The sequence below is a fragment of the Mytilus edulis genome, chromosome 1 (genome assembly GCF_963676685.1).
Source record: "Mytilus edulis chromosome 1, xbMytEdul2.2, whole genome shotgun sequence".
Taxonomy (NCBI): Eukaryota; Metazoa; Mollusca; class Bivalvia; order Mytilida; family Mytilidae; genus Mytilus; species Mytilus edulis.
The window spans coordinates 44,286,501-44,300,316 of NC_092344.1; the positions used below are offsets into that span (position 1 = coordinate 44,286,501).

The window sequence follows — 13,816 nt, forward strand, 5'->3', positions numbered from 1 at the left end:
TACACATGTGGTACAACATATGACGTATAATAATGATGTTCTTGAGGGATGTCAACATCTTTTTCTCAAATATCACTTAGCAATGAAGCTATAACAGGGAAAGATAAATCTGTTTTGTCTATTTGTTGGTATGTGTCTGTCAATAACACAAGTCAAATCTAATCTAACATCATATATTTGGTCATGAGGAGAAACTCTATCATTTTTTCAATTAAGAGACTTAAGAACGTTACATAAAATGCTTTGAGATATTACTGATCTCCAATTATTCAACCAATCTTCATTAAACTTGACATAAACTTGATTTTTATGCCCCACCTACGATAGTAGAGGGGCATTATATTTTCTGGTCTGTGGCTCCGTTCGTCCTCAGTCCGTCCGTCCGTCCGTCTGTGGTTCCGTTCATCCGTCCAGGTTAAAGTTTTTGGTCAAGGTAGTTTTTGATGAAGCTGAAGTCCAATCAACTTGTAACTTAGTACACTTGTTGCTTATGAGATGATCTTTCTAATTTCTAAGCCAAATTAGACTTTTGACCCCAATTTCACGGTCCACTGAACATAGAAAATGAAAGTGGGAGTTTCAGGTTAAAGTTTTCTGGTCAAGGTAGTTTTTGATGAAGCTGGAGTCCAATCAACTTGAAACTTAGTACACTTGTTGCTTATGATATGATCTTTCTAATTTTAATGCCAAATTAGATAATTACCCAATTTTACGGTCCATGGAACATGGAAAAGGATAGTGCGGGTTGGGCATCCGTGTACTTTGGACACATTCTTGTTTTTTTCTGAAACCATTGGACCAGTTTCGATTAAACGTAAGCTGATTGATACTAATGAAGGTTTTCAATCCTTATGTTCGTGTGTGTTTTTGTCTCGCTTGAAGGAGTCAAAAAGGGAGACATAGGTATGCTGTTGATATATCTCTGTGATAACAGTTTATTACTGCTTATCCACCAATAATACTAAAGTAGAACCGAAGGGGTTATACATGTTATTGTATTATATTTTGAAAAATTTATAGATATCACATCTTTAAGAAATGGACAGGACATACATCTTATAATTAAGAATATCAACATCCTTACTTTCTGTATAAAATTTAAAACAAATCATAGGACTATTTGTCCTGAAATGATATGTACACATTTATGCGTTTTGGAAAATTATTTTGAAACGCTAATAGCTAATAGATAAAAAGAAACTGATGATGAAATTAGTCTTCAGGAGCACAAGAGGAAATTAATGACGAATTTTCTGAGAAATATTAAGGTTCAGGATCTATAGAAATAAAGAGATCTGGTATTCTTGCCAATTGGACACCTATCCACTAGACCATCTGATTTTAGCCAGATTGAGTTTTGGGATCCAAATATACAAAAATGCATTAAGGAGGGCAACGCAATATAACAAGTTTAAAATATCTATAAAATAATGTCACTAATAAGTCAGGATATGTGCAGAATATGAATAAACAGTAATTAAAACTTGCAATCCGCTACCAGTTGTAATCAAAGTGTTTTGCTTCTTTTTCTGGTAGGTGAACACCGTTAGCTTGTTGACTATTCTGCAACATTTTTGGAGGGATACAAGAGTGAATAACGAACAGCAATTCCAATTGCAACCAACCCACCTACGGATAGAGAAAGTATTGGAGTATGCCCTTTAAACTTAGGCCTTTTAAATTTAAATTAATTCGTGTATTCAAATCTATAATCGTAATATAATAAGCAATAATTCATCTATTCTAATTTTTCCATTTAAAAGCCAAGCTAACTTTTTAAACAATTACAAAGGATTACTACTTGGCTACTTGTAAATGACATTGGCCTTTCGTGCCATGATTATGATGTTTACAAACATATAAGATTTTAACCTCTTTAAGGGTTTTTCCATTTCCATTTCTGAAAGTTTTAAACGAATTAACGTATTGGATTGCAATTATTTAACGAATAAATAAAATTTTCAAGACGTACATAAACATAATATAATGCAATTAACATATTTCACAATGACAAAATGGACGACGGATAATATGGACACTTTTGCGGGTGAATATATTATATTTATATTTTGTCTACTAATCTTACATCAAAAGTTCGTTATTGATTGACTTACCAGACTGATGGAATATAACATTGTAATTGAATTAAAAGTACTTCATTTAATGACCTTTAATTGTACAAAAAAAATATTCTAATTCGGCATTGTAACGTTGTCGTTTTTAAGTTACACTCCTTTGAATAGGGTTATGTTTGATACTTACTTTATATATCTATTTAGGTATTCGGGATTTTAAATATGTATTCGATTATCTATAAATCCCAAACTTTAGAATTACTTGAAAATTCGAATTAAGAAAAACCCTCATATACATGTCTTTATCATCCGAAGTTTCCATCTGACATTTATAAGGACAACAGTAGTATACTGCTGTTCGAATATGTCAGTTGTGGTTGACCTCTATTTTGTAGAAATAAGAATTGCTAGATATACAGTAGAGATAGATGAGACAGGATTAACCTGCACTTGACAATATTTTCATATAAAGATAAGTTGTGATATGATCTAGAAAGACATTATCATATAGAGTCGTTTGCATGGTACATAAAGCAACGATAGGTCAATCATATGTAGTGTATACATTGATTGTAGTGGTTAAATGTACGTTTGATTGGATTTATCTGACCAAAATCTCATTTTCATAGATCAAAGTTTAGTTTTCGTGATTTTGTCAGATTCTCAAATACTTTTTGTAATAGGTCAACTTTATTCAGTGTATAAAAAAAGTAAATAAAATATCAAGCCTGTGGGAAATTCAAAACGGAAAGTCCTTTATAAAACGAAAACTCATCTAACCAATGGAAAACGACTGTCACATTCCTGACTTGGCACAGGCATTTACTTATGTAGAACATGGTGGATTAATCCTGGTTTATAGATAGCTTAACCTCTTACTTGTATGGCAGTCGCATCAATTTATAATACATCGTAATATCATCTATAATTTCTAGACTTTACTTTTATTTTAATACTAAATACATATATTGTCTGAAGTTTCCATCTGACATATGTCAGTTGTCCTTGACCTCTCTTTGGTATACATAGCAATTACTAGTTGCACCAGTCTGTAAGACGGGGTTCACCTGACCCTGAAAGCATTTCATATAAAAATACGATATGGTATTACATGGTTTTATTGCCAGTTAGAAATAATCATCTAGAGTCGTTTACATGGTTCATTATTCAACGATAGGTCAACCACATGTAGTGTATAAAATAATTGGTATGTTATTTGATCATTATTCAATTTTCATAGATCCCTGATCAAAGTTAAGTTTCCGTGATTTTGCCAGTTTTTCAGATACTTTTAGCAGTAGGTCAGCTATATTAAGTGTATAAAATTATCTTGAAAAGTTAACATAGTCTGGCATGGTAGATCTGACCACGTCCGTATTTATACACGCATTAATCAACATCTATTTTTAATAGGTTTGACTCTCAGGCAATGTAAGTAGTGTTTGATGTACAGAATTAAGTAAGATGTAGTTTTCGTCTGACAAGATTTAATTAACCTTGACCTCATTTTTATACAAACGTTATACGTCACCGTTTAAGGGTCATCAACACATTCTAAAACGTAAATCAAAATTACAAAAAAGTTAAAGTAAAAATTAAAAAATGCATGTAGAAGATATAATGTATCAGTATTTCGTACTTAATTTATACTAAACGCCTTACTTACATCTAATGAGATGACCCCCAAAGACTGTCAATGGCCATATTATAGCAATCAAAGGTACCAGCCTTATAATTTGATACGCCAGACGCGCGTTTCGTCTACATACGACCCATCAGAGACGATCAGATCAAAATAGTTTGAAAACCAACAAGTTGATGATCATTGAGTACCCACAATTCCAAAAGAGTTTTTCGAATAATTCATACTTTTGCAAACAGTAGATTTATAAAAATGACCATAAAATTGATATTCATGTCAACACCGAAGTGCTGACCACTGGGCTGGTGTCATATAACCCGACATAAACATAAATATTAATTTAGAACCGATAAAGTAACGTTATGCATTATACCATTTTAATTCTGAAATTTATCGTGAATGTAAAGTGTGTAACCCTTAAAAAATATTTATTCTTATTTCAATGATCATAAAATGCTTCTTTGTTGATTCTTTTTACGTTGCCCAATTATTGGTGATTAAAAACCGAAATTCCTTCCGCGTGGAAACAGTAAAATAGCGGAAATAAATATCCATTTTTCCTTTTATATTCAATCAATGCGAACAGATTAACCTATTTGTTAAATGTCTAAACTGGGATTAATGCAGTATCTATTGGTCCCAGGTCTAATTATACATGACTAAAAGTTTTACAAATTCGTTTCAGCTTTGTACAACGCATATAAATGACAACGATGGAAGGAAAATTCAACTTGCATTTTGTTGTTGCTATATTTATAATTGCTAATCCTGGAGGTAGGTCAAAGACAGATGGAAATTGAACCATATTTTTGTTTGTTAGCTAAGCACCATGTATATATCTTCTATGTTTCAGGTTATAGTGTATAATTTAGAATGCACAAAACGGCAAACTGAAATTAATATATTACTTCTCTTTAAGAAAAGAGATATGACAGTACAAAATGAGGAAGAAAAAAAATCAATCACCAGGATTATCCTATACACGGATCTGACTGGTCGATATTTATTTTTGATTAAAAGTCTCTGTAGTGTATAGCTTACCCGTACAACAACGAAACCAATATGACTATATGGCAAAGTTTGTATGTTACTGTCTTAGAAATGATACAATTCTGGTTGATTTAAGGTAGGACTATGGGCTGGTAGCAGAGCAAACTCAGTATACAATTAAAAATAAATATAATGAAAGGTTGTTTATCTGATAAAAAGCCTTATGTCATTTTTGGGATTATCATAATCATAGAAACATTAGCAATTCACGAAAACCACACACAAAATCCGTACTATTTTCCCATTTTTTATATATATAGGTGCCGAACTTTTCCCATTTGTACGAAAAATGCATATCACCATTCGTACACATTTGAAAATATAAATTATAGTGAGACCTAACTTTCAAATGAATTTTTATTCCACTGATTTCATTGTTTTTCAGCTGTCGGAGCTCATTTATGCTCAGCAATAACCAACATTGACTGTCGGCACCCTAGCTTAAATGCAAGAGGTAGGATTATGACACATATGTTAAGATAGGTAAATAAATCGAATATAACTCGATAAGCATATAAAGATATGACAGTTGTTTTCCAATCATTTGATTTGTTTGAGTACTATTCTACCATTTGTTACAGTGACTTGACTGTTAGTGTTGCTATTCACCAATTGCAACTCATTCAAAATTTTGACCAAATTGCAATTTGTTTTATTAAATCAAATTGTTCAACTGGTCAAAAATTTGAACAAACTGTTCAGCCAAAATGTGAAAGTGCAAAGTGATAAAATAAATCATACTTACAATCCTATAAGTCTGTAACTCCACTGTATTGATGTAATTCCTAAATCAGTCTATCAATCTGTATAGTTATATTACAGCCATTACCATACTAAAGGTGAACTGTTTTATTTTGAATTGCTATAAAAATGTCAAAACTAAGCTTTTATAGAGTTTTTCTTTCGAAAAGTATTCTATATTTATAAGTATCACACATTATGCGAATTTTGCAATTGGGTCAAAATATTGAATGAGTTGCAATTGGTGAATAGCAACACTAACAGTCAAGTCACTGTAACAAACTTTCTGTTTTGAATTTTCCTGAGCGTTCGGCATTTTTATCAATTCACTTTTTATAACTATAAAATCATTCTTATTGTAGTGTGTTTCTGCAGATGTTTGAATGTTAAAATCAACAGAGAATATTTGGAAGTTACATTCTCACCTTGTGAAAAACTTTTGCAAAAGTGTATTTTCTATAAACTATGGTTTGAAATTTGGTTTCAAGATGAAGAGGAACAATTCATAGGCAGTACAGAGGTCTACATTAATCATAAAATTGAAAACAGATCAGAGGTAATTTACATGACCGTGTTTGGGAATCAACAACCTAAGTAAAAGTGATTTTGGGTTGCTCTTATAAAAATAACTGAAGATAACACTGAGTGATCAAAACTCCGCTCTGATTATTTTGCCAAAGTTAAACTTATTTCAAACAATTCCAACTTGTGTAAACGTTTATTATATTTAAATGACCATGTTAATGATAATTCATATCAACATAGAAGTGCTGACTAGTAATAATGTGCCAGTAATAAATTAATTTGCTTAAACAGATTTTTTCCCTCCATTTTAGATATTTCCATTGTACGAGTTGACAAATTCACTTCATCATACACTGAAATTGAACAAACGGTACACAGTATCGGTAAGAAAGCGACATACACAATATTGTTATTGCCAACGTATACTTTTCGGAAACTATATTTTTGAAGCAAATAACTACATATATGTTTCAATTATAGAAGTATGTAAAATTCATTCTATAAATGTCCTGTATTTGTAAAATAAAGGCAACAGTAGTATACCGCTGTTCAAAACTCATAAATCCAGGGACAAGTGCTTTTTTGTATCGTCATATTTTCACTGCGATGCTCCTATCTAGTCTTAACTGAAGTTTATTTTCAATGAGATTTATCATATTAGCCAATTGGGTAAAACTAGTGACAAAGTTACTGTTTTTGTTTTAACAAATTACCCCAAGTCCATCCAATAGATTATATGACATCTAATATTAATGATAATTAAAGTATAAAAGAGAGTCGAAAGATACCAGAGAGACAATCAAACTCATAGATGAACGATAAACTGACAACGCCATGGCTAAAAAATAAAAAGACGACAAAGACAAACAGACAAATAATATCACAAAAGAGACAACATAGAAAACTAAAAACAAAACAACACGAACTCCACTAAAAACGGGGGTGATCTCAGGTGCTCCGACAGAGTAAGCAAATCCGGCTCCACATGTGGCACCCGTCGTGTTGTTCATGTTATAACATACCCGCTTTAAATATAGGGCTTATCAGTTCATATTTTTCTTCTTTAGATTCAACCAAGATGTACCAGTTGTGATGATTTCTGTGAATTCATGCCGGATATGGGTAAGAAGTTTCTCAAGCTGTTTAGACATAAAATTAAGGCAACAATAGTTTAATGATGTTCAAAATCCCATAACTTTACTAATCAAATACTAATTTAGGTAACAAACAACGAGCGATAGAATCGAAGAGAGAGTACGAGACGGCGCCTTGCAGTTATATATTTTTCTTAATTAGAATGAAAAATCATCAAATAAAATACAGCAATTGTTATCTCGAGCACAAATTTTCTAATCCGAGTACTGATTAAAGTTATATGACTATAAGCCCAGGGATTTTGGCCATAAAACTATACTCAGTTTTCGGGGTACACAATCTGTGCTCGAAACACCAAATGAATTATTTTTTGTTTTTGGAATTCTGAGTCTGAGTAAGATAGTCATACTCTAAATGTTACAAAAAAAGTAAAATCACAAAAATATGGAACTCGGAGGAAAATCTAATCGGAAAGTCCATAACCACATGGCAAAATCAAATGACAAAACACATAAAAAACGAATGTCATATTCCTGACTTGGTACAGGCATTTTCATATGTAGAAAATGGTGGATTGAATCTGGTTTTATAGCGCTAAACTTCTCACTCGTACGACAGTCGCATCAAATTTAATACAATTGATAATAATGCGTGAACAAAACAAACAGACACAATAGGTAAAAATGTCTCAAATGAAAGTAAAATGTCTAATTCGGTAGGTCATATTCGTGAAAATGGAACGGGATTGTAGTTACGACATAAGGAACATATCCAATATCATTTATTTAACAGATATTCCATAACAGTGAACCAACTAGTGATGGCGTCCGTAGATGATTTCAGCTTCCCAATGCTTCACTAATGGGAAGCTGAAATCAACTCCTTTGTCGTAAAGTTTTGTTTTCAACCGACCCTCATAGTCAATTTCTAAATATAAATCTTAAACAACCACAATGCCGGATTTGTCGACAGGAATATCGTCATTGCTGTGAATTCGGGTGCACCACCCTAAATTGAGACGTCATTCTTTACCGTATGAACCTCAAGCGTGACATTGAAATACAAATAAGGTCACTCCTGGTCTTAGACATGTAGTAAAGCGTTTTTCAAAGTGGGGTGTCCTTTTGACTGTGCATGATGCACAAGTACACTGGCACGTCTGGTAAAGGTTGGACGTAAATCCGATGCCTCGTGAAGAGTGAGTGTCACGCTTTTTTCACGTTATCAGTGCATATAAAGTGCAAATCCAGCTAGTTCATTTTCACTGCTGTATGCGAGTATGTCTATTATAAAATGAAGGATGATTGGAAAAAATCCGTTTGTTTACTTTTTGAAAATACAAAATAATTGATTTAAATGTATGCTTTAATACAATTTCATCAGAATATAATTTTTAATGTATAATAACAGGATATAAGTCCATAAAAGTGTAATAACAACAACAGACTCCATAACATTGATTACTGAATACAATTGATTTCAACTATAGATGCGTTGTATTATCACTGTAAGTGAAATCATTTATGATGTGGAATTTTTGGAGGTGCGATGAATTTTCATTGTTGTTGTTTTTTTTTAATATGTTTTCTACATGAAACCGAATTGTTTTTTTTTAATTACTTTGATATTGATGATATTTACAATTTGTAATCTTGTGTTTGTTGAAAAAAATGGAAATAGTGATTAACACCTGTAAAACATTTATGGATGTGTCAATTATGTCCCCACAGACAATAAAACTATACTTAATTATTTTTTCATTATTTGTTCAGGTTTTTTGTTAATTGGGCAGTTGGTTAAAATTTGTTAAAAAAACCCCCAAAGTTATGTCTTTTACATAGAGAAAGGACACTTATCTATAGCTATGTTATCAAATTACCCATGTTACACTGTACTAGTCTTAATTCTTTTAAATAAGATGTACAAATCAAGGCTTTAAAAAAAAACACCAACATAATCTTATTCGTGAGAATAAAGAATTATAAGAAATTCTTTGATATTACAATATACAATGTAATCATTAGTTATCATGATTACTTTAAAGACAAGTTATCTAATGTAATAGATTACATTTGAAATAAGGTGTTATTTTAATGTAATCGATTACATTCTATTACATCTGAAATAAGGTGGTTTTTTTTAATGAAATAGATTACATTCTATTAGCAAAGTAATTGTAATTTAATCTATCACATTTTTAAAAAATCGATCTAATCCCTGAACAGTATAACATTAGAACAAACTAATAAAATTGGTTGAAAAGGGCATAACTTATTGATAAAAGAGGGACGAAAGATACCAGAGGGACAGTCAAACTCATAAATCGAACTGACAACGCTAAAAATGAAAAAGACAAACAGACAAAAAAACTTAGTCAATATTTCTTACATTATAAATTCCAGACTTAATGAAACCAATCTATACTCTGTAAATTTTGCCTACACATAAACTAGTACATGGCTATAAAGTACTATCCCAGTTTACCCGAATTCACAGCCAAATGAACCTCAATTCAAAATATGCAGTTATGCTGGACTGTCCAAAGTTCATCGGACTAAGGGTAAAATGGATATGCATCGGTTCAACATTTTATAATTAACTGGTAGTACATTCTCTAAGTTATATGAAAGCAAAGGAAAATATCAATTTTATTTTAATTTTTAGAAATACCACCGGCTGTGGTAACAAGTCCCGTCAGTATCGAACGTGACGATTCAAGAAAATTGTTGTATCTAGCAGTTGTTATGAGCGTTTTTGTTGTGATAATGATCGCAGTTATTGCTTCGATTTTGGTCTGCAGACACAAGAAGACTAATCAAGATTCACCACTGAACAACATACATACCCAGTATTCGAGTGTGGGAAAAGAAACCAGCTTAAACAAATCTACAAAGATCATTAATATCATATCATTGAATTCTGACAAGGTATCAATTGGCGAGTTAATATCATTCATACCTACCAGTGTTTTCAAGATTGAAGTATTACATCCTGCAGCCTTTGTCGTAGAAACTCCAGCCGGATACTCATTTCACGACAATCTGTTGGAAAATAGAACAAACATATTCATCCTTAATAACAGTGTAGTACAAGATATGTTAGGGAGTTGCAATACTAATGGACCTATATCAAACTTATGTTTAATCTTAATAAACAAGGTAATGAGAGATGAAGATCTTTATCCTTCTACATATTTTATGTCGTTCGAACAGGATTTGGAGCTACTAATTCTTAATTTTGACACTTTGAATGTTTTCAAGAGCATTTTACAGAAATTTGTTGATCTTTCTGGTACATCTAAAGAAAGTATTAATAAATTTAATAACTTTTTAAATCGAATAGAAGGCAATGAATTAATCGACATTTAACAGAAATATTTTTAGACAACAGATACAATGCATTTTTTTTTACATTTCAATATCAGAAATTAAGATAATTTAAGTTATATTTTAATCAGTCCGATATGCCAAGTTTATTATTTTCTCTTACTATGTTTTATTATTGTAACCAATAAGATGTTCAAATGACTACTTTGATTAATTTTTAATGCTTTAACCAAACTAACATCTTATAAAATTGAATACATAACACATAACAGATATTTTTGCATTTTTTCATGGAATGCTTTATTAAACGGTTAATTATGTCATCAAATTAAAAGTTGATATATTACAAATTTAGGTTTGCACTTGAGTGAGGCGTCATATTGATGTCCTGACAACGATACTTATAATACAAAACGAAAGTAATTAAAAAAAATGGTATGATTGCCTATGAGACACATCTTCGGAAGAGACAAAATGACACAGAAACTATAGATCACTGTATGGCTTTAAACAATGAACAAAGCCCATACCGCATAGTCAGATATGCAATACAACAACAAACGACAACCACTGAATAACATACATAATGTGGTGGGGTTAAACATATTAGGGGGATCCAAACCCTTTCCTAACCGGGAAAAGGGGATGTAACAGTACAACATAACATCGACAACTACATTTAACCGATCAGGTAAATAAAATATCTTCCACATACAAAGGGTGTATGCAAGGAACAAATCGTTAAGTGTGAAAATTTTCAAAAGCATATCCTTATCTTAACATATATCTAAATATTTACTCTGCGCCACTATGAAAACTGCATTTACAACCCTCACAATTCCAAACTTGCGACCACAACTCATATACACTTATACAAATAAACATTCACGATCAATCATTAAAGGCTATTAGAGTTTATGTTGTTATTCGTTTTAGACATTAGATACTTTCTAGAACAAATAACATTAGAACATACCCGCGAAATCGCGGGCATATAAAGCTTGTTAACTGTTGTAGGATGATTTTTTGTTAAAGATATTATGTATGGAGAATTACATAAAAGGTATCTCCCTTTTTCCAAAGTCCGATATTTGTTTCCTTTCTGTTAAATTCAATTATATTCGTGTTTTTGGCCTACGACCACAATTATTCTTCTCCTTTGCTACATTGCTTCTTTTGGTAAAAGTCAAATCAAATTAAAAATTTGCACCGTTTCAAACATGAAATAAATGCTTATATATAGACCATTATTAGTCTAAAAAATATGCTTCTATGACAATCCATCAGTGCTTTTTTTGAGAGCCTTATTAACATGCCAATGGTAGGATTTGAATCATGTATAAATGACTAATACCAACTAAGGCTAATGAGGGGTTGTCGATCGGAAGGGTCCTGATCCCGAATTCCCTTGCTTAAAACCATGAAATCCCGAGATGCAGAATTTAAAGAAATTCATATCCCGAAATCGAAAAATATATTCCCGAATCCCGTAAGGATCAAGCCCCTAATCCCGAGCTTAAAAATACCCGATCCCGACGCCCCAAAAAAGGTCCTGCCTCCCTCTAATCTCTACCTTACTTTCATTTTTGCAAAATCACTATTTTCCCTATTAACAATAATTTTTTATGCCCCAATTATGGGCACTATGTTTTCTAGTCTGTGCATCCGTGCGTTCGGTCGTCCGTCCGTCCATCTCGTCTGTCTGTCCCACTTCAGGTAACAGTTTTTGGTCGAGGTAGTTTTAGATGAAGTTGAGCATGTTTTACTTATTTTAATATATATGCAAGTGGTATGACCCCTTAAATAGTAAACATTTCAAAGAAAACAGTAAACAGAATCAGGGACTTTCTATACTAACATAGAAATGGTCTGACAGAATACAGAGAGTCTCTATATGTTAAAGTAGTATAATCGTAGTTTACATGTAGATAAACCCGAAAATTATTTGTCCTCTCTAAGGAGGTATAATAGTTGTGATTTTTGCGATCTAAACACCATGATATGGAGAACGCTCTACGATTGGTTGTACTTGTGTCACATGTTTTACTTATTTTAATATAAATGCAACTGGTATGACCCCTTAAATAGTAAACATTTAAAAAAAAAACCAGTAGACAGAATACAGAGAGTCTCTATATATTAAAGTAGTATAATCGTAGTTTACATGTAGATAAACGCAAAAAATAATTGTCCTCTCTAAGGAGGTATAATAGTTGTGATTCTTGCGATCTAACCACCACGATATGGAGAACGCTCTGATTGGCTTATCTATTTTTCATTTTTGTTATCTATCATACGCTTGGTTGTATGTGTGCATGTTTCAAACCGGAAGTCTTATCTATGACTAAAAGTCAGTCTGATGACGGAATCATATCCGGTCTCCTTTTTTGTCGTTTTTCTCCAAAAATAACTCAATCTGAATAATCATAAGAATAGATGACAAATGCGACTATGCATGTTACCTTATAGGACACAGAGGCATGATGATTGATTTATTGTGGAAGGAAGAGAAGCGACACACAAAATGAGGTCTTCTCGTTTAATAGTATAGATACCATTGAAATCAACAGTGTGTGTTGTTTTATTCACATCTCATTTGTTTTCTTTCTACACAATATCTTTATAGTATAGTAGTATCTACGAGTGTGTATCTTTTATATTGCATTACTATCTTTATTGTATATCTCACTGATCAAGGTTCTATGCATTATCATCGGTATTGTCACGTTTATAGATTTAATAACGAGCTAGAATAGGATATTGCTTGATATCAGCTTGAGTTATTTAATTTCATTATTATAATAAACGATCATTAGGCGAGTTTATTATTACTATTTTAGTCAAAAAACGAGAGTTGATACCAAACGATATCCAATTTTCACAAGTTTCTAAACCTATTTCTCTTATGGTCAACACTTTAAATGTGTGAAATTTAAAACTCCGCGTTATATTGATATAACATTTTGCACATTTTCGTACGACGTCATGTTATTTTGCGGTGTCAAACTTTAAAATCAGACATTTTATAACGTTTGAGCGCTTTAGAATGTAATAAAATTTGACAAGAAGATAGTCTGGTGCAATGTGTGACTGTTTTGTATATTATCAAAGAAATCACAATTTCCATTGTCGATGACGAAATGCACATCATCTTCACCCAATCGTAACTACTCAGCCGTTTTCGCTTCGCTGTATAATAACTTTCTGTAACCATAAAGATCGAGTCTTTTGGTAGACAAAACAGTATTTTTGGTTGACGAAATGCACGTCTGGTATTAAGTAAAATCACAAATCTTTAATGAGTGGTGTACTGTTTTGGATAGAAATGCCATGCATGCCGAAACACATTCTTCGTGTAAAGG

The 13,816-nt window shown here is 32.0% G+C and overlaps 1 protein-coding gene across 1 annotated transcript; it reads left to right on the top strand.

Moving 5' to 3' along the window:
- Positions 1 to 1,957: 1,957 nt before the first annotated feature.
- On the top strand, positions 1,958 to 10,804 carry LOC139483224 (uncharacterized). Its single transcript, XM_071267259.1, has 7 exons — positions 1,958 to 2,047; positions 4,403 to 4,491; positions 5,153 to 5,221; positions 5,871 to 6,064; positions 6,345 to 6,416; positions 7,101 to 7,155; positions 9,793 to 10,804. The coding sequence occupies exons 2-7, from the start codon at positions 4,422 to 4,424 to the stop codon at positions 10,494 to 10,496; spliced, it is 1,164 nt and encodes a 387-aa protein (XP_071123360.1). The 5' UTR covers positions 1,958 to 2,047; positions 4,403 to 4,421; the 3' UTR covers positions 10,497 to 10,804.
- The last annotated feature ends 3,012 nt before the right edge of the window (positions 10,805 to 13,816 follow it).

Bases quoted from the DNA above. Each gene is read 5' to 3' on its own strand.
- LOC139483224 (XM_071267259.1), top strand. From the start codon at position 4,422: ATGACAACGATGGAAGGAAAATTCAACTTGCATTTTGTTGTTGCTATA. The intron at 5,222-5,870 runs GTAGGATTATGA...TTCTTATTGTAG, and splicing joins CCCTAGCTTAAATGCAAGAG to TGTGTTTCTGCAGATGTTTG. The intron at 6,417-7,100 runs GTAAGAAAGCGA...TTTCTTCTTTAG, and splicing joins ACAAACGGTACACAGTATCG to ATTCAACCAAGATGTACCAG.